The sequence below is a fragment of the Lepidochelys kempii genome, chromosome 4, assembly GCF_965140285.1.
Source record: "Lepidochelys kempii isolate rLepKem1 chromosome 4, rLepKem1.hap1, whole genome shotgun sequence".
In the NCBI taxonomy this organism is placed as follows: domain Eukaryota; kingdom Metazoa; phylum Chordata; order Testudines; family Cheloniidae; genus Lepidochelys; species Lepidochelys kempii.
The window spans coordinates 50066519-50088448 of record NC_136383.1 but is presented as its reverse complement, the minus strand read 5'-3'; the positions used below and the strand labels follow the sequence as shown (position 1 = coordinate 50088448).

Below are 21930 nucleotides of genomic sequence, written 5' to 3'. Positions count from 1 at the left end.
GTGTTTCATACAGCAGCTTGCAAGGGGCAGGAGGAAACAGCTCTGAGGTTATTTGGTTGAGTTTTCACTGAGGAACTTCAAATTGCTGAGGCTGATGGCCCAAGTTTAAACGACCCGTGATTCATGAGTAAGTCTCCACAGTGAAAGTGAAGGGTCATACTACGTCTGTGATCTACACAATTCTGTTGACACCCAGGCATGTTTTGCACTGGGATTAAGGACACACAAAATTGTGGCTCAAGACACTAGCAGAAGAGTAGAACTTTAAAGACTTTTCAGAGAAGAATCAGAGAAAGGCAGGGCAGAATGAGCTTCTGCGATTCTGGTAACACAGAGCAAGCAGGTAGTGGGGTAGGAATGTAAGACAAAGCAGTGGACAACTCAGTATCAGATTGGAGTGTTTACTCTCCCACTCCAACCATTCCTGTTTGGAATGGAGGGAGCTAGCCAGTGGGCACATATCTGCAGCAGAGGGCCCCTATTTCACTTAGCATCGCTAAGTGAAAATGCTCACCTCATGAGCAAGTAGCCACATTTGCTTTTTCAAATTGATAGAATGCAAATACCTGCTGTCATCTGGGAGGGGGGGAAAAAGACAGTAGTTTGCTCCAGCTCCACTGGCTTGCTAATGTGGAATTCGGTACGTCAATTAGGGTCGCTAAAAGAAGGATACAGCCATAGCCTATTGTAAGTTTTAGATGCATTTGGCTGTACTACCAGAGAAGGCAGTTCGCCAGCAAAAACAAATGCCAATTTCTCATGAGTTTTCTTTGTGGGTTCTGGATGCCTTTTTGTCCCTGCCTCACCAAATGAAGTCTATAGTTTTGTGGTGGTGGTAACACTAACATGAGGACTGGAAATGTCACCACCACAGACAATTTCTGAAAAATATGTCTAATAGAAAGTTGTGATACTTGGACACTTTAGCAAGAAGACATTGCATTGATAATTATTTTTAAAAGACCATTTATTAATGTATCTGGAACACTTACAATTCATAATGGGCCAGTAATGTTACTTGAACTGAAATACTGCTTTAGCTTGAAATTGCCCTATGTGTGGTTCCTTTTCCCCCCAATCCCCCCGAAAGTCAGCCCCGTGGCTTCCCCACTCTAGCCACCGTTCCCCCCCTTCCCACCCCTACTTTAACAAAAAACATCTCTGCTGTATTCACAACCCATAGCTACAGGGCCTTCTTGGTGAAGAAAAGCACTCCCCAAGGCTGGCAAGAGCTGCTTATACTAATATTTTTCTCCCTCCCATAGTTCAAATGCATTGCTAGAGTTCCAGTTACCCACAGAAAAGAGCAACTCAGGACTGCTGCCAACCCTTTTTGTCCTGTGTTTTATAATGGCAGAGGCAGAGCCATCAGTCCCCCTCAGTACATTAAGTTTATCATTTTCTAAAAATGTCAGTGTTAAGTCTTCAAAATACAATGCTACATACATAAAAAAAGGCAGGGGGATGACATGAACATGAAGATCAGACCTTTATCCAAACAGTTAGTAGAACTATGACAAGACTAAATAAGACTCTAAATTTAAACCATTCAGCAATGTGTGGCACTAAACTGACAGGCAAAATATTCCTGGATTAAGTGTGTCCTTTGAAAGGAAGTGCAGGGAAGATAGTAGTTCCAGCTTTGTGTCTCTATAGGCCATATATGCATTGATGCAGGCACATTTTCTGCAGAACTGAAGGGGCTGCTACATCATCCACTCTGGTCAAGTCTCCTCTCTTAGGCACTTCTACTGGAGTAGGCTTTGCATCACATTACATGCTCTATGGAAGCTCCTATCAGTTCTTAAACACAGATTAATTCTCCTATCTCAAAATCATTTCAGAATTACTAGGGCCTTCCTAGATCTGCTTGTGGTGTCTGAAATGTATTAAGTTTCCTACATTTAGACTTCACACAACTTGGTCAATTGCATTGCTTACACATCAATATAAAAATAAATAAAAACACTTATATAGTCAAGCTTCTTACCCTTGTGTGCGCACCAATGGGAAACATTAAAACTTGCCCTGACAGCATGCTAATTTTGTTTGTTTACATATTCACTGAATTCTTAGCTTGAAAACTTAAGGCCTGAACATTCATTTCAGGATTGATCCAGTCCTTAGACAAAGGAGTTAATGAAAGGAGAAAGAACGGAGTTTCCCCTCCAACTTTCAAAGTAAGATGTGGCAGAGCACACATTGAACAAAACCATCGCAACTCAAAAACTGGCAGTCAACTCCTTTCCCCTCTTTTGGAGGCTTCAAATTATAAGGTTTGAATATCAAAGTTACTTCCAAGTACATGCCTGAAAATATATTAAGTCATCCATATACCCCCATCCTTAAGTAAATCCAACCTCATCAAAAGTTTCCTTAAAAATGGCAAGTTAAGACACTGCAATACCATATGGAGTATAAACAAGTTATAAAAGCCTGTCAGGGTCTTGATTAAAGCTGAAGTCACACACCAAAGACAGGTGGTCTGAAGGGTAATTGAAGGATGGCAGCCTGTTGGGTCCAATTTGTTCTTCAGTCAGCAGGCCAAGAGCAGAGTTTACATTTAAGGCATGCTGGGAATACCAGATATAATCCAGTGTGTGCCTGCACTCTCCAGAGGGCCGGATCTTCCATGTAGTGTAAGGAGGCTCTGATTGCCCATCTACACTCAGCAGCTTGTAAGCACTATTCAGGTTGAGACTGGAATTAGAGAATTCCTTGTAAACTTCTTCGGTGGGCTCTGCATTGAAGTCTCCACAAATTATTAGAGGGATCTCTGCTCCTTGGGTAATATTTTTTAGGTTCTGTAGAAGATCGCAGCCTTGTGCTGATCGAAATCTCTCCCAACCGGTACGGGCTTTCAGATGAGTGACTGCAATGCAGAACAGCTTCCCAGTTTCACTGCATCTCAGCGTCTGGGCTATGGCCACTTGGTTGGTTTTTAGCTTCATTGCAGTCAGACGGATATTAACACTGTTGGTCAATGTAAAGCGGTCCTTGAGAAAAAACAAGGCACAGCCATCTGGTCCATTGTTATGTTCCACATCTAAACAGGGGGACCACGGCTTAGGGAAGAAAGTACACTGGTAGCCTAGCCGACTAAGGAGAGGCTGAAAGGTATCAAAATAATGGTCCACTTCTTGCAAGCACAAAATGTCTGGTTGGTATGCAAGGATTTCCTCCAGAATGAGGCACTTCCTTTCTTCCCACTTGAGAGCTTCCATGGGGCACTGAATGAAGTTGTCCTTGCCTTCTCCAAGAGCTGGAATGAAAAATCCATCAGTACCTATTAATTGCCAGAGCAAACCAGCCTCTCCCTAACTTACTTGCATGGGCCTGTGAAAATAAGGGACTCCCTTGTAAACATACTGCCAGCTACGGGTAAGTAGTATGCAGATTTCTACTCAAAATCTGGACCTAACCCAAATGGATTTAAGGGTTAAGTTAAAATTAAGTGTGATTTATAGGACCTATTGTCTTCATTTTGCCAGGAGAATTTATTACCTTGCTTTGTAGGATACATGTGTGCAAAAGTTGTGGCATACACTGAGGCCATGGATACCAGACTGGATTGGAGCTGCGGCTCCAAAATACCCAGTTACAAGTACTTGTGGCCACAATTTTCAGGAGTGACTACTGATTTTGGATGCCCAATCTGAGATGCCTTAAAGGGGTGTGATTTTCAGAAGTGCCTGGTAAGAAAAATATAAACAACCTCTACACACCGAGGCCCTTGTAAAGAAGTGTGTCACACAGGGCACCCCAAAAAATTACAAGTTGCTTTAAACTAGATTAGTACATGTGGCTGCTACGTCACCTTGTAGTGTTTCTTGTTAAGTCTCTTCCATGCTATTGCGTTTACTCTATCATCTGGAAGGTGTTACAAGGCAGAAAGGACTCCAGATAGGAGAGCTATTTGACAATATACTTAATCTCAATATAGTCTTTTCAAAAGTTTAAAAAAAAACCTGTGCAGAGAGAAGGGGAGATGAGGCCGATGTGCCCAGTTTAACCCTCGGCACTGAGTGCACAATGTGGAAAATACCACTATAAACATAATTATTCCTGTCAATTATTCCACTTCAAATGTGCTTTTCCAAGTAGCAATAATCAAGATAAATGAAAGAATTCCTGGAACTCTGAACCAAGTTTAACTAGTTTTTTTTGTGAATACATTGCCACAGGATGATCTGAATGTGTTAAGTCAACTTCAGAAGAAGAATTATAGAGGGCAAGTCTACTTTTTGGAGGTCACTAAGGATCCAATACTGGGGTTCGTCTCAATGTAATAGGAGATGCCTTGTATTCACATAAAGATGGGGAGACAGGAGAAGTAGCTTCAGTTTTATAAGTACAAGAAAAGGAAATATTTGTGTGACTGTTGTGCAGGGAAGGTCACATGAATTCAGACCCAGAAGTTTTCTATTTTTGCTATTTCTTCCGAATTACACTTGCCCCTACCCTAACCCTCCCAATTCCATATATTTGTACTCTGTGCAAACACACTATATCTACATTAAAAAAATATATACAATTAATTTTTAACAGCATCTAGCTCCAAGGGGACTGCCTCAAGTTGGAGATTTATATGAGGTTCATACCTTGCGCAAGAATGTTCCACTGCATGACCCTAATGGGACGATGGGTGCTGGTAGAATCTGCCCTCAGGTGCACAAAGTCTCTCTGGAGTCGGGGAGGGCGTTTTTGAAGAACTGCCTGGCATTCCTGAAGCAGATCTTTAGGATCTATGGGATCCACCTGCTCAGAGTCTGACTGTTCCAAGTATTCCCGATGCTGGGAGGCAGCACTGCTATTCAACGTCTTAGCAAGAGCGCTATATAGCCTGCTCGTACTGTTTCCCATGGAACACGCTGGAAAGAAGGAAGCGACAGTTCAGCATCAGGTATGATTAACTCCCCCTCCCTATTTTCAAATACAGGGTCGATCTTTCACCTCCCAAATCAGAGTAGGCTAGTGAATCGATGGTAGTACTGCAAAAAGTCCAGAAACTTCTGACATTTGCCCCTCACTGTATAGGCATGTTTCAAAGGGCTGCAGCACATAATCAAAAAAGACAGCTAGGGTTCTCTCAAAGTTATGTTTTTTTACGTCTTCATAGCATCTTAAGGGGAACTGACTAGGCACTATAATTTTTAAAAACTCCACAATGAATACTACGGCTAATAGTTAGATTTAAGTTACAAATAAATGCATTCATAAACAAGGAATCCCACAGCACTTTAAGTTTCCTGCATAAATCATATTTTTTGTCCCTCATTGTAGATCTTTGTCACATAGTGGCCCATATCTGGGTCTTGCCAGGTTGCGAGGTATGTAACAAACAGGTCTGCTGGTTCCTGGGACTATTTATTCTTGGACAGAAACCAAGAGACCAGCAGAAACTGGCTTCAAGATCCTCCCTCCCCCTATTAGCATGATTCTCCAAAAATGTTTTGTCATGACAATTCTTTTCAGCTTTTGAACCAAATAGGACCAAATTAAATGATCTTCAATTTTTCCATCCATTTCCTTATGTAGCTTTGTCTAGAGGATTTTATTCACATTGCGTGGGCACAGTGTAAAAATCTGACAAATAGGGTTGACTCACTGTGTTGATCTCCATCGTAAACCAGCCACAGAAAAGCTGGGTATGTGAACACACAACTCTATCATAGCTGTGCAAACTGCTAAGAGTATTCTCCATACTGTAGCCTTCCACCTCAGACAATTCAAGAAAATAGAGGCAATAGAATGAAGTATAGGAAATTTCTTAGAAGTGAAATGCTTTCGTCAGAAGATGCAGCAAGGACCAGTAGCTATGAAAGGTGCTGCTAACTTTGTGAAAGCAAAGTTCTGCCTTGTCTTGTACCTCATACATCAGTGGGATTGCCCAGGGTGTGAAAAAATGTAACATTTGCCCTAGTAATGTTCAGGAGAAAAGTTATGCTAACATGGCAACTGCTACATCAGAAGTTATTTAAATTCTGGGATTCCCTCGGGAGGTGGAAGACATTCATAAATTTCCCAACTAACTTGTGTCATCATTAGAGCTGGCTGGAAGAAGACACTGCAACTTGAGGTTTAGAAGTGTATTTTCATTCCGCGATAGAAAAAAACCCAAAGCCTTTTGAACTGTTTTGCAAAAACTGAATTGTGCCAAAATGGTTGGTTTTGGAGCGAAACCAGCGCCTTTGTTTTAGGTAGATGTTTTGGGGGTACCAGTCACTTCTGATGACACTCTCTCCCACTCTATAGCCTGGTGGCTGGGGTATTGGCCTGGTACGTGGGAACCCCAGACTCAAGTCACTGCTCTACCAGATTTAGAGCATCACTCTGAATGTTCCAGCCAGCTCCCTGTCACCACACCAATGCACTGTACAGACAGCATTGTTCACTTTGCAACACAAACCTCAGGGGAGAAGGTACATTTTAAACTTGAGCAAAAATAAAGTGGTTGCAGGGAAGGGACTGAAAACTTCAGAAGCTTGAAGAGCCTGAGTATGAGCTGCATATCCAACCTTCATCCTAGATATGGGCTAAAGAACCACCAAGCCTACTATGTTTCAGGGTTCCCTATGAAAATTCTTATAAATATTTTCCATCATGTTTCTCCTACGTTGTACAGAGCTACTGAGTTTTGCTTTCCACCTATCCTACTTATTCCATTTAAGGAACTGTTGCTCCCTTCCTGGAAACTTCGACAACAAAACCAGTGGAAGCCTCTAAATAAGGAGTCTCTGCTCTTCCCTCTGAGGAGGGGAGTCCATGAGCATACGTTACATAACCTCTCTCTGCAATTATGGCTGTGGAAGTTAAGCTGCACTGGAGAAGCAGATAAATTCATAGTTCCTCATATACTCTGAGATCTGAATTGCACAGCTTCAGGACAGCTATTGTTTTAGGACTCCTGTCTCATAAATATTCTTTTGAGATATACCTCTGAAAAGTTCAGCTTCTCCAGAATTAAGAATGCATCTGACAAGCCCCTCACCACCTACATATCTTCCATTAGAGAAAAAAAATTCTTAGTAGATTTTAAAGTCAGATAAGTCAAATACTTTTCACCTAGCTATTTATATGGTGTCCTTTTATTTTAACGATGCAGCCAGTAGCAGCATCTTGCTCTACAGCAACGAAGAGGAAAGTTTCAGGGGCCAAACCTTGTGGGTACTCAGGATTTACATGCACAATGTGCATGTTCGAAAGGTACTTCATTTTTGGAGCACCAGAACTGATGCTATTTGGAGGCCACAAGAAATTTGTATTCCAGTCTTTTACAACCAACTCTACATTGGTTATTTTAAAAGGACTCTACTATTAGTATACTACCACGTCATGTACTGTAAATTATTTTCAAGAATTTCCTACTAGAGCTAAACCCACCTTGAAGAGGGTGAATATGCAGATGGATATTCCCTCCTCCAAAACCACACAAAAGAATGCCAATTCACCCATTCTAGCCTCAGACATAGATCAGAGAGATGGACCTTGCTTTATAGGCCCTGTACTTTCTGCTCATTAAACAGTTCATCTTCCCCTGCCCCTTCCAAGCACCGTATCAGCAACAGAATTTACATTTCTGGCTTCAGAACTTTATCAGGCGAGGTTACTTTATATCACAATAGCCCCGAAGACCCCAGCCAAGACTGAGGCCTGTTGTGCGGGGCACTGTAGAAGCAGCCCATCCCTGACCTAAAGGGCTTGCTGTCTAAACAAACAAGACAGACCGACGGTTGGTGGGGAAGAGACTCATCCAAGGTTGCACAGCAGGTCAGTGGCACAGTTAGGAACAGAACTCCGATCTCTTGACTCCCCAGCCAGTGCTGCTTCTCTGCAGTGACAGAACCTAAGCAGCAGGAGGTGGGAATCCTGTCAGATGATGGCCCCCTGTTTTGCTTATTAACAGAGGGATAGTTGCAGGTTAGACAGCTACATTGTTCATTTTGGCTGAGGGAGAAAAGGGAAGAGTGTTATTCAGGGGTGTAGAGTTAGAATTTTTCCCCCATTACAGTCTGAGGTCATGGCGGAAATCCATTAACTGAGTTCTAGGGAATAAGCCCAGCAGATAAATTTCAGTCAGAGCTTATTTCATACATAGCACTGTACCTTTGACCAAGAGGGTGCTTATTATGCACTCTGCCCTATGCCTGTTATGGATCCACTCAATCCGTGGGCTTCCTGCCTCGAGAATGAGGAGTAGGGTTACTTATTTACCCAGGCTAAAGCCTTCAGCGATCAGAGTAGGAGGTTAGACCCTAACTTGCTCTGAAATGCTGGGCAGCTAGGTGCTCTCATTGACTCTCTCTCCCTCTCCCACCCCTCCCCACCTTTGGTTCTTTTCCCCTCAAAGTCTGTCTGCCCAGTTACCCCCACACCGCTTCTGATTGCGATCATTTTACTTCTGCTCCCATAGCACTTCTCACTACCCCACCATAGGCCCCCAACAGCCGTCTAGTGCCAATGATTCCCACCCTACCGTACTCCACAATCCCTAGTAACGCGATCCCTGCAGGCAGCCTTTTCACCTGTACCCTGCAAAATCTGTGCCCCCCTTTTGCCCTGCAGTCCTCTTCTGCCCACATGTCCCATGGCTAGCCACAGCACTCCCTCCACCCATTCTTCTTCCACATGGCCCATGGAAGACCCTCCCCATCTTTGGTGCTCCTTTGGAGGTAGCTTTCTGGGCCCAGCTCTGCCCAGTGCAGGGACAGAAAGCAGAGACTGGAGCCTGCTGCCAAGAGGTCAGGATAGCAGGCATTCTGAACAGCATGCCAGGTGCTCTGACTGGGGAGGCAGTACTCCCAGCACCTCCCCGTAGTGACAGGACCCAAACAAAGGTGTGTGAAGTCGTGTCAGAACCCACCCGCATGCCGGAGTCCCACTGCCATTGTAAAACCACAATAAGTATGTTTAAAAGAGTGCCCAGGAACACAACGAGGGAACAATTACACTGGACATCTGACAGCATCTGGTGTCTAGGCAAACTGATCAACTTGCGGGGAAAAGTCACATATTATCCCCCATCTGAACTTACCCAGGGAGGAAAGAAAGCGAGGAAGGCCCAGGAAGAATGGGCAGAAGACCGTCACAGAGGATACTGAACGTGCTGGCATCACCTAGGAAGAAGTACCGCTAGTAGCGAGTGACCATAATCAACGGAGGAGCTGGACTCCCCAATGTGACAGCGGCACAAGAGGAACTAAGGTCTACGGTAATCTTAAATGTTACTTTTTTAAAAAAGACTAATTTCCCAAGATGACCATGTTCCTTTAAATCCTAATGAATATTTTAGTTTAATCTAATCCAATATCTTTAGGTTGACTCCCAGGGCCATGTGGAACCAAACAAAATGGCTAGAGATGTTCACCCACTTTCTGTTCAGCTTGTTATAAAACCAGAGTGTCATGATGACTTGCTTGACTAGAGCCCTAGTTGCCATTCACCTCTCTGACTACCCTTTTTCATGTCAGATCTTACAAAGGGACCGCTTCATTACTTGCTAGAAAAAGTACTAAAATTGTGCTTCTACTCTCAAGAGTACATAAAAGTGCACCTTCTTACCCATGAGATCTGCTTCTTGTATAATCACACCTGCTGTCTTTCATGACAAAAAAGTGTTAACTTTCTACTCATATTAGCCTTGCAGAGTCAAAACAGCTAAGAAGGTTCTGTTCTCTTTCACACCAACAGAATGGTTTTGGTCATTTCAGATAGTTATACCCATGGCTTTAATGGGCTTGCTATGGAATTGCAAGAGGTCACTAACAGCATAATTGTATCTGCAGAGCCTTTTACTCCTCGATGATGTGCAAGAAGGAAAGAAATCATCTTGGTTCTGAAAGCCCAAGATTAGTCTGCAGGGCTGACAACTAAAAACTCCCACTTCCCCACCTTTTAGCTTATAAACTGATCGTATTTGATATGGAAACAGAGAGAAACATGGTACAATCTCCTACCCCTTCCATCCCCTCCCACCCAGTACCTTTGCAGAGCAGAAACTGTATTAAGCTTACTGGTCTGCAGTTTCCTGGATCCAGTGGTGCATAGGCAACGCATGGGAGGGACATAAATGGGGGGCACCAGCTAAAGGGGGGGCTCATAACTCCCCCACGTGACTCCTCCCTGCCCCCTGCCTAGGGCCCCTGTGTTCTCCCCATCCCACGTTACCTGGGCTGGGGGGAATCTCTGTCCTCCCACTGTGCCGGATACAGACTTCGGAACTGCAGCGCTCTCCAGAACCGCAGCAGCGAAAGGAGCAGAATGTGGGGCCACCGGGTGGCCGCACACTAGCAGCTCCTCTGGTGCGGCTGTACCACCCCCAGTCCTTCCATACAGCTGCGTCTCCTGTCTGAGGTCTGTACAGCCCCACAGAAGACAGGGTTGGGGGCTGGGGCAGTACAGCCGTGCCAAAGGAGCTGCTGGTGTGGGGCTGCCCGGAGGCCCCATGTTCTGCTCCTGTGTCTTTCCGGCGTACCGGCAATAAATATCTTAATGGTACGGCATACTGTACCATACTGTCCTACTTGCACCACTGCCTGGATCATTCCTCAATACAACTTCCCCTTTTTGTTCTCTAAGAGTAGATATGATGTTTACCATTTTCCACTTTTTTTTTACCGTACCTTTCCTCTGTACTTTCTCTAGAATGACCACCAATGATTCTGGTGCTACTATTATTCTCTACTACAGTAGGTCCCACTGTACTAAGCACTGTACAAATATAGTACAATACAGTCCATGATCCAAAAAGCTGACTATTTCAATAACTTTCTGCTTTAGCATTCCAGTGTAAATTTTAAATCATGTCTTGCCTATTTAAATACATTCCTGTTGTCTAGGTGTTTGGGTTTTTGTTGTTGTTGTTTTTTAAATCTATTCTTTCCCAACTGTGCCTTTCCTCTACTTATAGTATTATTATCTGGATAGTGAAATACTTTTCTATAAAGGATTTCAGCCATTGCTTCTCCTGATCAAGCAGCAGATCTATACTTTAATTATAAAAAAAGAAAGTGGTCTGACCTTCTACACTGGAGGAAGCGGATGCCTCTCCCCCAACAGATTCTTTGCAGAACTGGCTCTCTCATTTTTTGTTTAGCATTGAGATAAATAAGATTACACAACATATTTTTTAAATTCTGATATTTAGTAGTAGTTTAGAAGGAATATAGCAGGTTGGGTACTTAAAGCTTCTGGTAGGACTTAAAGCCCCATACAGCTGTTAAAATTAACATCAAGTTTAAATATATTCAAAAATAACTGGTTATCTATACATGCTGTCCTTTCTCACAGAAATACATGGAGATGCTGTCTTACAGCTGTCAGATACCTGATTAACTATATAAAACATTTCCTAGTTTGTACATATGTGGAAGGTTCTAAATACTTCCAGTATTACCCAAGAACAGTGCTTAATTGGTGATGGGGCTTGCTAGGACTCAGACCCAGCACCTCTAGGCTGGCAGTTTGTAGCCCCGACCCGATGGGCTTCGCGTGTCAGTTATGAAAGTAAGAAAATTGCTTGAGTCCCGGCCCCTCTTTCATTACAAATTAAGCACTGCCAAGAGCTCAGCATTTAAGTTGAGCACAGGTTTTGCAATACTCCAACAGAATTCCAAAACAGTAAACAAAGAGAATAGTTATCTTACGTACGCACCTGCTAAGCCGCTAGGAATCACCAGTGCCAATACAGGAAACAAAGTTAAATAGTGAAAGGTACATAAATATAAGCTCTAACATCACATGACCATTCTTTATTGAACAAACTAGTCAAGTAGGGACATCTAGTGGTCACTGGCAGAATTGCTTCAAACAATCAAGACTAGTGTGGAAAATATTTTTGGTTAAGTGGTTACAGTGAACTTTTATAGTAAAGAGCTAAGCTAAATAAGCTATTACAGTGACCAATACACTGAGTCAAGAAAAAGATTCTTGAATGAAATTTCTTCTTATGCTTGTTAGTCAATATACGGGCTTTGTGGACAGCTTTAGTACCAAAAGATGAGCAACTTGAACATTCATCATGTTAGAAAGTATTCTTTATTATAACAGTGGCATAAAAAAAAAAGGAGTACTTGTGGCACCTCAGAGACTAACAAATTTATTTGAGGATAAGCTTTCGTGAGTTGCATCTGATGAAGGGAGCTGTAGCTCACGAAAGTTTATGCTCAAATACATTTGTGAGTCTCTAAGGTGCCACAAGTCCTCCTTTTCTTTTTGCAGATACAGACTAACATGGCTGCTACTCTGAAAAAAGTGGCATAAAAATGACTTCAATAGAGATTACAGTGAATGAACTTTCATTATAACCTCAGAACATATATTCATACCTTTTTAGAAGTCACCTTAGGCTGAAAGTTTTTCAGGTTTTGTCTTGACCCAAAGTGAGTATTTTTTGGAGAGTTTGAGAAAACTTATTCAAAAGAGGTGAATAGATTTAAGAGGGCAAAAGAGATTATTTTTGTGTTCAAACCTAAAAAGTAGCTGAGATTAGATACTGTTCATGTGTCTAGTAAGAGATCTAGAATGTATACAGATTTTGTCTAGGATAATAAATTAAAATCTTACCAGTGAACAAATCTAACCCCACAAACACATTGTATGCAGAATGATACCGCAACATCTTTAAGTTCCAAGTCATTTTTTCTAGAGGCAATATCAAAATATTTTGCTTGATGTTTATTCAGCATTTTAGGTCTCAACATAGTTCTTGCTGTACTTTGATCATGTCTTTCAAGAAAGTCTTTTAAATTGCAATGTAATGTTTTTGCCTTTGAACTGCCTGATAGTTTGAAAAAAGAAAAGGAGTACTTGTGGCACCTTAGAGACTGACCGATTTATTTGAGCGTGAGCTACAGCTCACTTCATCGGATGCATGTAGCTCACAAAAGCTTATGCTCAAATAAATTGGTTAGTCTCTAAGGTGCCACAAGTACTCCTTTTCTTTTTGCGAAGACAGACTAACACGGCTGTTACTCTGAAACCTGATAGTTTGAAGAGTTCCTTGGGGGAAGCCCAGACAGAGATAATACAGCAGAGCCGAAAAGAAAAAGAGACATTCTGATTAATTGTTAAAGCATTTAATGGGACTGTCCTGTGAATTTTGGAAAAAAATGGTAAATAATCCTTGGTCTCAAATTTGAGAGCCAGAGCCATAATTTTACATATCTATCACCATCATTGGTCCCAAAACCAATCCTTGAGGAACTCCACTGGTAACCTCCCGCCAGCCTGACAGTTCACCTTTCAGTACGACCCGTTGTAGTCTCCTCTTTAACCAGTTCCTTATCCACCTTTCAATTTTCCTATTGATCCCCATCTTATCCAATTTAACTAATAATTCCCCATGTGGCACGGTATCAAATGCCTTACTAAAATCTAGATCCACTGCGTTTCCTTTGTCTAAAAAATCTGTTACTTTCTCAAAGAAGGAGATCAGGTTCGTTTGGCATGATCTACCTTCTGTAAAACCATGTTGAATTTTGTCCCATTTACCATCGACTTCAATGTCCTTAACTACTTTCTTCTTCAAAATTTTTTCCTCGACCTTGCATACTACAGATGTCAAACTAACAGACCTATAATTACCCGGATCACTTTTTTTCCCTTTCTTAAAAATAGGAATTATGTTAGCAATTCTCCAATCATACAGTACAACCCCTGAGTTCACAGATTCATTAAAAATTCTTGCTAATGGGCTTGCAATTTCATGTGCCAATTCCTTTAATATTCTTGGATGAAGATTATCTGGGCCCCCGCCCCCCATTTAGTCCCATTAAACTGTTTGAGTTTCGCTTCTACCTCAAATATGGTCATGTCTACCTCCATATCCTCCTTCCCATTTGTCATGCTACCATTATCCCTAAGATCCTCTTTAGTCTTATTAAAGACTGAGGCAAAGTATTTGTTTAGATATTGGGCCATGCCTAGATTATCCTTGACCTCCACTCCATCCTCAGTGTTTAGCGGTCCCACTTCTTCTTTCTTTGTTTTCTTCTTATTTATATGGCTATAGAACCTTTTACTATTGGTTTTAATTCCCTTTGCAAGGTCCAACTCTACTTGACTTTTAGCCTGTCTCACTTTATCCCTATATGTTCTGACCTCAATAAGGTAGCTTTCCTTGCTGATCCCTCCCTTCTTTCACTACCTGTATGCTTTCTGCTTTTTCTTAATCACCTCTCCGAGATGCTTGCTCATCCAGCTTGGTCTACAACTCCTGCCTATGAATTTTTTCCCCTTTCTTGGGATGCAAGCTTCTGATAGCTTCTGCAGCTTTGATTTAAAATAATCCCAGGCCTCCTCTACCTTTAGATCTATAAATTCTTCAGTCCAATCCACTTCCCTAACTAATTTCCTTAATTTTTGAAAGTTAGCCCTTTTGAAATCAAAAACCCTAGTTGCAGATTTATTTTTGTTAATCCTTCCGTTCAGTTTGAACTGAATTAGCTCATGATCACTTGAGCCAAGACTATCCCCTACAACCATTTCTTCTATGAGGTCCTCACTACTCACCAAAACCAAATCTAAAATGGCATCCCCTCTAGTCAGTTCAGCAACTACTTGATGAAGGAATCCATCAGCTATCGCATCTAGGAAAATCTGACCCCTATTATTATTACTAGCACTTGTCCTCCAGTCTATATCTGGGAAGTTAAAGTCTCCCATGATCACACAGTTTCCATTAGTATTTACTTTATTAAAAACATTAAAAAGGGCTCTATCCATATCCAGATTAGATCCCGGCGGTCTATAGCACACCCCAAGCACTATCCTAGGGGAGGCTCTAATAGTTTTCTTCCCCAATGTAATTTTTACCCAGACGGACTCAGTCTTATCCATTCCATCGCTGCTTATTTCTTTACATTCTACCTCATCATTGATATACAATGTTACTCCACCACCTTTGCCTTTATTTCTGTCTTTCCTAAACAGCACATACCCTTCGATATCTGTAGTCCAGTCACGTCTACTATTTCACCATGTTTCTGTTATCCCTATAGCATCTGGTTTCACTTCCTGCACCAGTAGCTCTAGTTCCTCCATTTTGTTACCACGGCTCCTCGCCTTGGTGTACAAACATCTTAATTTTCGCTGTTTGGCCTCACTCACATTCTGTACCCTATTAGGCACGGTCATTCTACAGCCAGTATAACCTATTAGACTGGAATCCACACTGCCCTTCCTCCTACCCATGGCTGTATCCTTTCTTACTTCGTTTTCTTTCCTCTCAATGCTAAAATCTGGCGCGGAGATTACCTGGACATCTCCCCCAAATTCCTAGTTTAAAGCTCTCTTATATACTCTCAAATATATACTGCTTAATATTTTTTGTATTTAAATTATTAATAGATTATAAGTAGTTGAGGCCTTAGCATAATCTGTCAATTTCAAATTTAATTTTAAATAGGTTTATTTTTTAAAAATAAGCTTGTATTTAATTTAAAATAAAAATATATTTTTTTCATTAAAAAAACACATTGATTTTTATCCAACCTATCAGCTTCTAGTGCTGACCCTCTTGAATGGCCATATCCTAGTGAGGATCAAGACTTGACGTGTCTATTTTGGCAGAACTCAACCCTGTGCCCCCAATCCAAGATAATTCAAAATATTATTAATTTAACAGGGGGGAAAAAATCAGGATATTTAGGTTTTTAATGTGTTATTGTCCATAGATTTATAGAACATCTTCAGGGCTCAGCAAAAGTAGTAATATATGCCAAGGGCCACCATTAGCAAAGATTAAGACTCAATCCTTCAGTTTACTCCACTAATGGGGTTCCATTCAGGTGCACTGGTCCACTTGGGTAGAACCGGTTGTATGACTGGGGCACAAGTGAGACTGATACAACTGCCAGTGAAGTCAGTGGAAAGACACAGACTTAATCAGGAGTTGGATCAGTCTCCAAAGCGAAATAGTCAGCATTGTTAGGATACAGATATTCAGGCTTGTCGGTAAAGGCCTGTACTAGAAGAATTTAGGTGTATTCTTATCACTTGGCTAGTTAGAGGTATAAAAGAAAGAATCAAAATCACTGTCTGCCAGTGTAAGGTCCTTCTCTTACTGTGACAGTCTGAGGCCCTGTTCTTAGGCTAAGGCCTTTGGCTAAGCAACAGAGGCAGCCATAAACTGGGAAGTAAACGGTCACATCCTCACATGCCAAACTAGCACCTTATTTCAATGTGACTATTTGGCTGTTAGGAATACAATCCTGTCCTGATAGTGCCTATCACCTCCAAAGAAAGGGAAGTGCCTAGAAAATGTAAAAGGAAACTTAGTTTGATAGCATCCTGTCTGGCAAGAACTCACTTATCAACAGCTGGGATGTGAAATCCTCACTTCTGTATTGTTTTGTCATTATAGTTCCCACTTTGCTATTGTTTGTCTGTATAATCTCTGTCTGGTTCTGTGATTGTTTCTGTCTGCTGTATAATTAATTTTGCTGGGTGTAAACTAATCAAGGTGGTGGGATATAATTGGTTACATAATCACGTTACAATATGTTAGGATTGGTTAGTTAAATTTCAGGAAAATGATTGGTTAAGGTATAGCTAAGCAGAACTCAGGTTTTACTATATAGTCTGCAGTCAATGAGGAAGTGAGGAGGCATGGGTGGGAGGGGATGGGTGTGTGTGGGGAAAATGGGAACAGGGAATGGGGGTGGGGAAATTGGAATCATGTTTTGCTAAAGGGGGAAATGGGAACAGAGAATGGGAGTAAGGAAATTGGAATCATGTTTGGCTAAGGGCAGGAATGGGAACAGGGATACGGGTGTAAGGCTCTGTGGTGTCAGAGCTGGGAAGGGGGACACTAAGGAAGGAAACTGGAATCATGCTTGCTGGAAGTTCACCCCAATAAACATCGAATTGTTTGCACCTTTGGACTTCGGGTATTGTTGCTCACTGTTCATGCGAGAAGGACCAGGGAAGTAAGTGGGTGAAGGAATAAGCCCCCTAACAAGCATACTATAAAAACTGATGAATTTAAGTATTGACAGCAATGATTCTCAACCCGCAGCCCAAGCAGCACACAACTGCAGCCCATATGACCTCCTGAGGGCTGGAACTAGGGGAGGGACACCTGCCGTGGGCGCCAAAATGGGGTGGCGCAGCATCAGCCCCTGGCAGGATTGGGCCCAGAAGCATCGGCTGGAGGCTGGGGGGCTCAGCACCCCTTAATCCCACAGAATTGTAGGTTCAGTGACCCCAGCTGGAGTAGACTCCCCAGCACTAGGACCTCAGCAGCAGGTGGGCAGAGTGAGCTACATGGCTGAGCTATATGCAGCCAAGATAGACGACCAATGAGCATGGGGATGGGGGCACAGAGGCATGGGAAGAGGGTGCAACCGGTGCATGTGCGACAGACTCTAGTTGGGGACTAGTGGCTGGGGGCAGTCCATGGATGGGGGGGGAGGGTTGAGTGCTGGGGGGCAAATCTTTGGGGGCATGGGGATAGTTGCTGTGTTGGGGGCCTGGATGCTGGAGGTGGCAGTTCCTGGTGGAACCGTTCTGCCCTGGACAGGGCACTGTGTCTTTGCAGGGCAGGCATGTGTGCCAGCCCAGTGTTGGGGGGCTGGATGCTGGGGGGACAGTCCCAGGAGGGTTGGGTGATAGGGGGTATTCCTTAGCTGGGGATGGGGGGAGTCTGGGGACTGTCATGGGCATGGGGGGCAGTGCTCCCCATCTTTGCAGGAAGGCTACGCAGCCACGCTCTCCGGGCGCTTAGCCCAGCCATGCTATCCGCATAGAAGTGAGGGTGACAATACATCATGCCATACCATGCCACCCTCACAGTAAATTAATTTGAATAGTGAATGTTTTGACTTATTTTGCTAGTTTAAAATGCTCTTTGTAGACATTTGCCAGTGTTTAAATGAAAGGTACTATATTGATTTGAGTTGTATTGTTGTCATATAATAAATACTAAACCTTGTATGTTTTTTGTAGAGGTTGTGTATGTGTGTGCATATATAGTATGGATGCGGCCCACAGTGGTAAACAGGTTGAGAACCTCTGATTTACAGTCCGAATATCATTCCTATAATTTGTTTCCTGATTAAACTTTATACCTCTGCAGCACAACTATACTAGGAGTTTCCACTGGAGTAACTTTAATTACACCAGCACAGTTATTAGTCTAAACAAAGCCTAATATTGCATGTAGAAACATGTTTTGTTTTTGCTTTTTACAGGATGCTAACTGCAAAAAAGCTAGATCAAAGTCTTATATGTATATTCATTCAAGTGAGCAAATTCAGACGTAGGGCATTCAGTCTGATCTTCTCTTTCACCGCTTGTGTACAAGAATTATCAAGTTTGAGAACAGATCATTTATGTTTTTAACCATATTGTGACACAATACCCAGGCATGAAGTGGGTGAGGATGTACCAAGAAGTTTTTAACTCTAAATATCTTGAGTTTTATAAGTGTGACTCAGATGTTAAAGAGAAGCACTGGCCGGAAATTTAAAGTTGCAAGAAGTATGATTCTAGCGAGACCAAGAAACATAAGTCTCTGTGGATCTTTTAAAAATTCCTTTTTTAAACATAGCAGTTTGGAAGATTTATAAATTCTGCTACAGTGTTTTCAACTAAAAATCATATTAGCACCTGGCTCGAACATGGACAGCCATAAAGGGAAATTAGCTAAAAAACTAAGAAAAAATTATTTTAATCAACCGGGCAAAATTGTGGAAAATAAAAAAATCAACTATCAGTATGAAAAGTAAATTTGATTTAAAAGGTTTCAGAGTAACAGCCGTGTTAGTCTGCATTCTCAAAAAGAAAAGGAGTACTTGTGGCACTTTAGAGACGAACCAATTTATTTGAGCATAAGCTTTCGTGAGCTACAGCTCACTTCATCGTATGCATACTGTGGAAAATACAGAAGATGTTTATATACATACAAACCATGAAAAAATGGGTGTTTACCACTACAAAAGGTTTTCTCTCCCCCTACCCCACTCTCCTGCTGGTAATAGCTTATCTAAAGTGATCACTCTCCTTACAATGTGTATAATCAAGGTGCGCCATTTCCAGTACAAAACCAGACTCCAGCGAGAGACTGTAGAATTGGAACTCATTTGCAAATTGGATACAATTAGAGACTGGGAGTGGCTAAGTCATTATGCCAGTTAATTGTATCCAATTTGCAAATGAGTTCCAATTCTACAGTCTCGCTGGAGTCTGGTTTTGAAGTTTTTCTGTTGTAATATCGCAACTTTCATGTCTGTAATCGCGTGACGAGAGAGATTGAAGTGTTCTCCGACTGGTTTATGAATGTTATAATTCTTGACGTCTGATTTGTGTCCATTTATTCTTTTACGTAGAGACTGTCCCGTTTGACCAATGTACATGGCAGAGAGGCATTGCTGGCACATATCACATTGGTGGATGTGCAGGTGAACGAGCCTCTGATAGTGTGGCTGATGTGATTAGGCCCTATGATGGTGTCCCCTGAATAGGTATGTGGACACAGTTGGCAACGGGCTTTGTTGCAAGGATAGGTTCCTGGGTTAGTGGTTCTGCTGTGTGGTATGTGGTTGCTGGTGAGTATTTGCTTCAGGTTGGGGGGCTGTCTGTAGGCAAGGACTGGCCTGTCTCCCAAGATTTGTGAGAGTGTTGGGTCATCCTTCAGGATAGGTTGTAGATCCTTGATAATGCGTTGGAGGGGTTTTAGTTGGGGGCTGAAGGTGACGGCTAGTGGCGTTCTGTTATTTTCTTTGTTAGGCCTGTCCTGTAGTAGGTGACTTCTGGGAACTCTTCTGGCTCTATCAATCTGTTTCTTCACTTCCACAGGTGCGTACTGTAGTTGTAAGAATGCTTGATAGAGATCTTGTAGGTGTTTGTCTCTGTCTGAGGGGTTGGAGTAAATGCGGGTGTATCGCAGAGCTTGGCTGTAGACAATGGATCGTGTGGTGTGGTCAGGGTGAAAGCTGGAGGCATGTAGGCAGGAATAGCGGACAGTCGACAGCCCCCCAACCTGAAGCGAACCTCAGACATTCTTGTTAAACCCTGGATTTGTGCTGGAAATGGCCCACCTTGATTATCATACACTTTGTAAGGAGAGCGATTGCTTTAGATAAGCTATTACCAGCAAGAGAGTGGGGTAGGGGGAGAGAAAACCTTTTGTAGTGGTAAACACCCATTTTTTTATGGTTTGTATGTATATAAACATCTTCTGTATTTTCCACAGTATGCATACGATGAAGTGAGCTGGAGCTCAGGAAAGCTTATGCTCACATAAATTGGTTAGTCTCTAAGGTGCCACAAATATTCCTTTTCTTTTTGATTTAAAAAACACACTTTTTTTTTTTAAATCTTTCAGAGAAAGATTAGGTTTTTGTTTAAATCCACTCCGTATTCCTTTAAAACCAGCCTACGTTGGCCGGGATTAGAACGTTCTAATTCCACAGTATGCATACGATGAAGTGAGCTGTAGCTCACGAAAGCTCATGCTCAAATAAATTGGTTAGTCTCTAAGGTGCCACAAGTACTCCTTTTCTTTTTGCGAATACAGACTAACACGGCTGCTACTCTAAAACATTCCATCCACGGAAGCTTCAGACCCCGAACATTCCGAACACTCACCTGCTCGGGAACTCGCAACACCGGGACCTACCGCTGCAGAGCACTGGCCGGCCGAGGCCCCTTGGTGACAGCAACCACAGCGAGGCGCGGCAGAGGAGGAAGAGCCCAGGAGGGCAGGCGGGGAAAGCGCTCTCTTCACCGGAACAGGAGATCGGAGCAGCAGCAGGGACGACGAGGAGGAGGAGGTGGTGGTGGTGCAAGGGGCACAGCAGAGAGTGGACAGGGCCGAACACAGGGACCTAGCAGGGCTCTGATACATAATCCCGCTGTCCCCCAGAAAAGCTAGACGAGGGCACCAAAAAGCTGGTGAGGGTGGAAGGCTTGCCGGCGCGGCGTGCGGGGTTAGCTCACCTGCGGCTGCCGCGAGCTCCTCCTCTAGCGTTAGCTGCCGGTCAGATGTTACTGGGAAGCCACATACGTACACATGGGGGAGAAGGAGCCGGCGCGGCGCTGCGCAGAAACGGCAGGAACAAAGGCCGCCCCCAGCCACGCAGTAGCTAGTTCCCGTTATCACCCGCGCCTCCAGCTCCCACCCAACGCGGCGGGGACTCCAAGGAACCAGCTCGGCTCCCAGCGCCTCCGACACATCCGGCAGCTGCCAGCGCTCAGCCCAGGGGCGGGGAACGCTCCACGCAGACTCCGCTCCCCTGCAACGAGCCTGGACTCGACGGGCTGGGCCTCCTCTCGTGTGGCCCGGTGTTACCGGGCTTCAGGCGGCCTTTGGCTGGAGAGGAGGGGGGCTGGTGAGCCTGCCTGGAGCTGGGCAATTTCCAGTCCACCCCCTCTGCCGTTTGATGACGTGGGCTTGCTCGCAAAGGGTTTCCGAAACCATGCTCTGCAGTTGACATCACACAGAAAACCACACAGAAAGAGGAAGCTGATGGCCCGGCGGGGAATGACTGGCTGGGAGGGATGTAGGGTAAAGGTGGGAGCATAAATAGCCTGCGGCGGGGGCGCTACAGCAGACTAGATGGAAAGGAAGAGAAATGGTGTCTCACCCTGGAAATTCGCTGACTTTGAAAAGTAAACTCTTCCAAATGTTCTGTTACAACAAAGCCCTCTCTCCTGTGTATGCCCTGACTTGGATCCCTTCCCATATTGATCAGTATCCTTCTATAGTGCTGGCATCTAAGTTTGCCAGATCCCTTTTCAGTAGTACTACCTTGTGGATAATCTAAGCACTATACCCAGATGTACAGACTCTCTTTCCTCGCCCTATGTATTACATACTTTTTTTAACATTAGCTTTAATACATTTTTTTAAGGATTTTGGTAATTCACATTTGGATGATTTCCCTCCTTTGTAAAAAGTAACATAAAATAGTCCTTTGAAGTTTTTCA

The 21930-nt window shown here is 43.1% G+C and overlaps 1 protein-coding gene across 6 annotated transcripts in view; it reads right to left on the bottom strand.

Annotated features, from left to right (window-relative positions):
• Positions 1 to 1138: 1138 nt before the first annotated feature.
• NOCT (nocturnin) overlaps positions 1139 to 21930 on the bottom strand; it is a 74240-nt gene continuing 53448 nt past the window's right edge. Inside the window, exons 1-4 of one of the 6 annotated variants that reach the window (XM_078852481.1) lie at positions 11654 to 12075; positions 7728 to 9116; positions 4602 to 4871; positions 1139 to 3262 (exon numbers count right to left, since the gene is read on the bottom strand). In XM_078852481.1, the coding sequence (XP_078708607.1) occupies positions 2427 to 3262; positions 4602 to 4863 (1098 nt within the window). In that variant the 5' untranslated portion in view covers positions 4864 to 4871; positions 7728 to 9116; positions 11654 to 12075 and the 3' untranslated portion in view covers positions 1139 to 2426. Of the gene's footprint in view, positions 3263 to 4601; positions 4872 to 7727; positions 9117 to 11653; positions 12076 to 20589; positions 21458 to 21930 lie in introns of those variants that run through there. The other 5 variants (XM_078852482.1, XM_073341147.2, XM_073341152.2 and 2 more) reach the window with 5 other exon arrangements.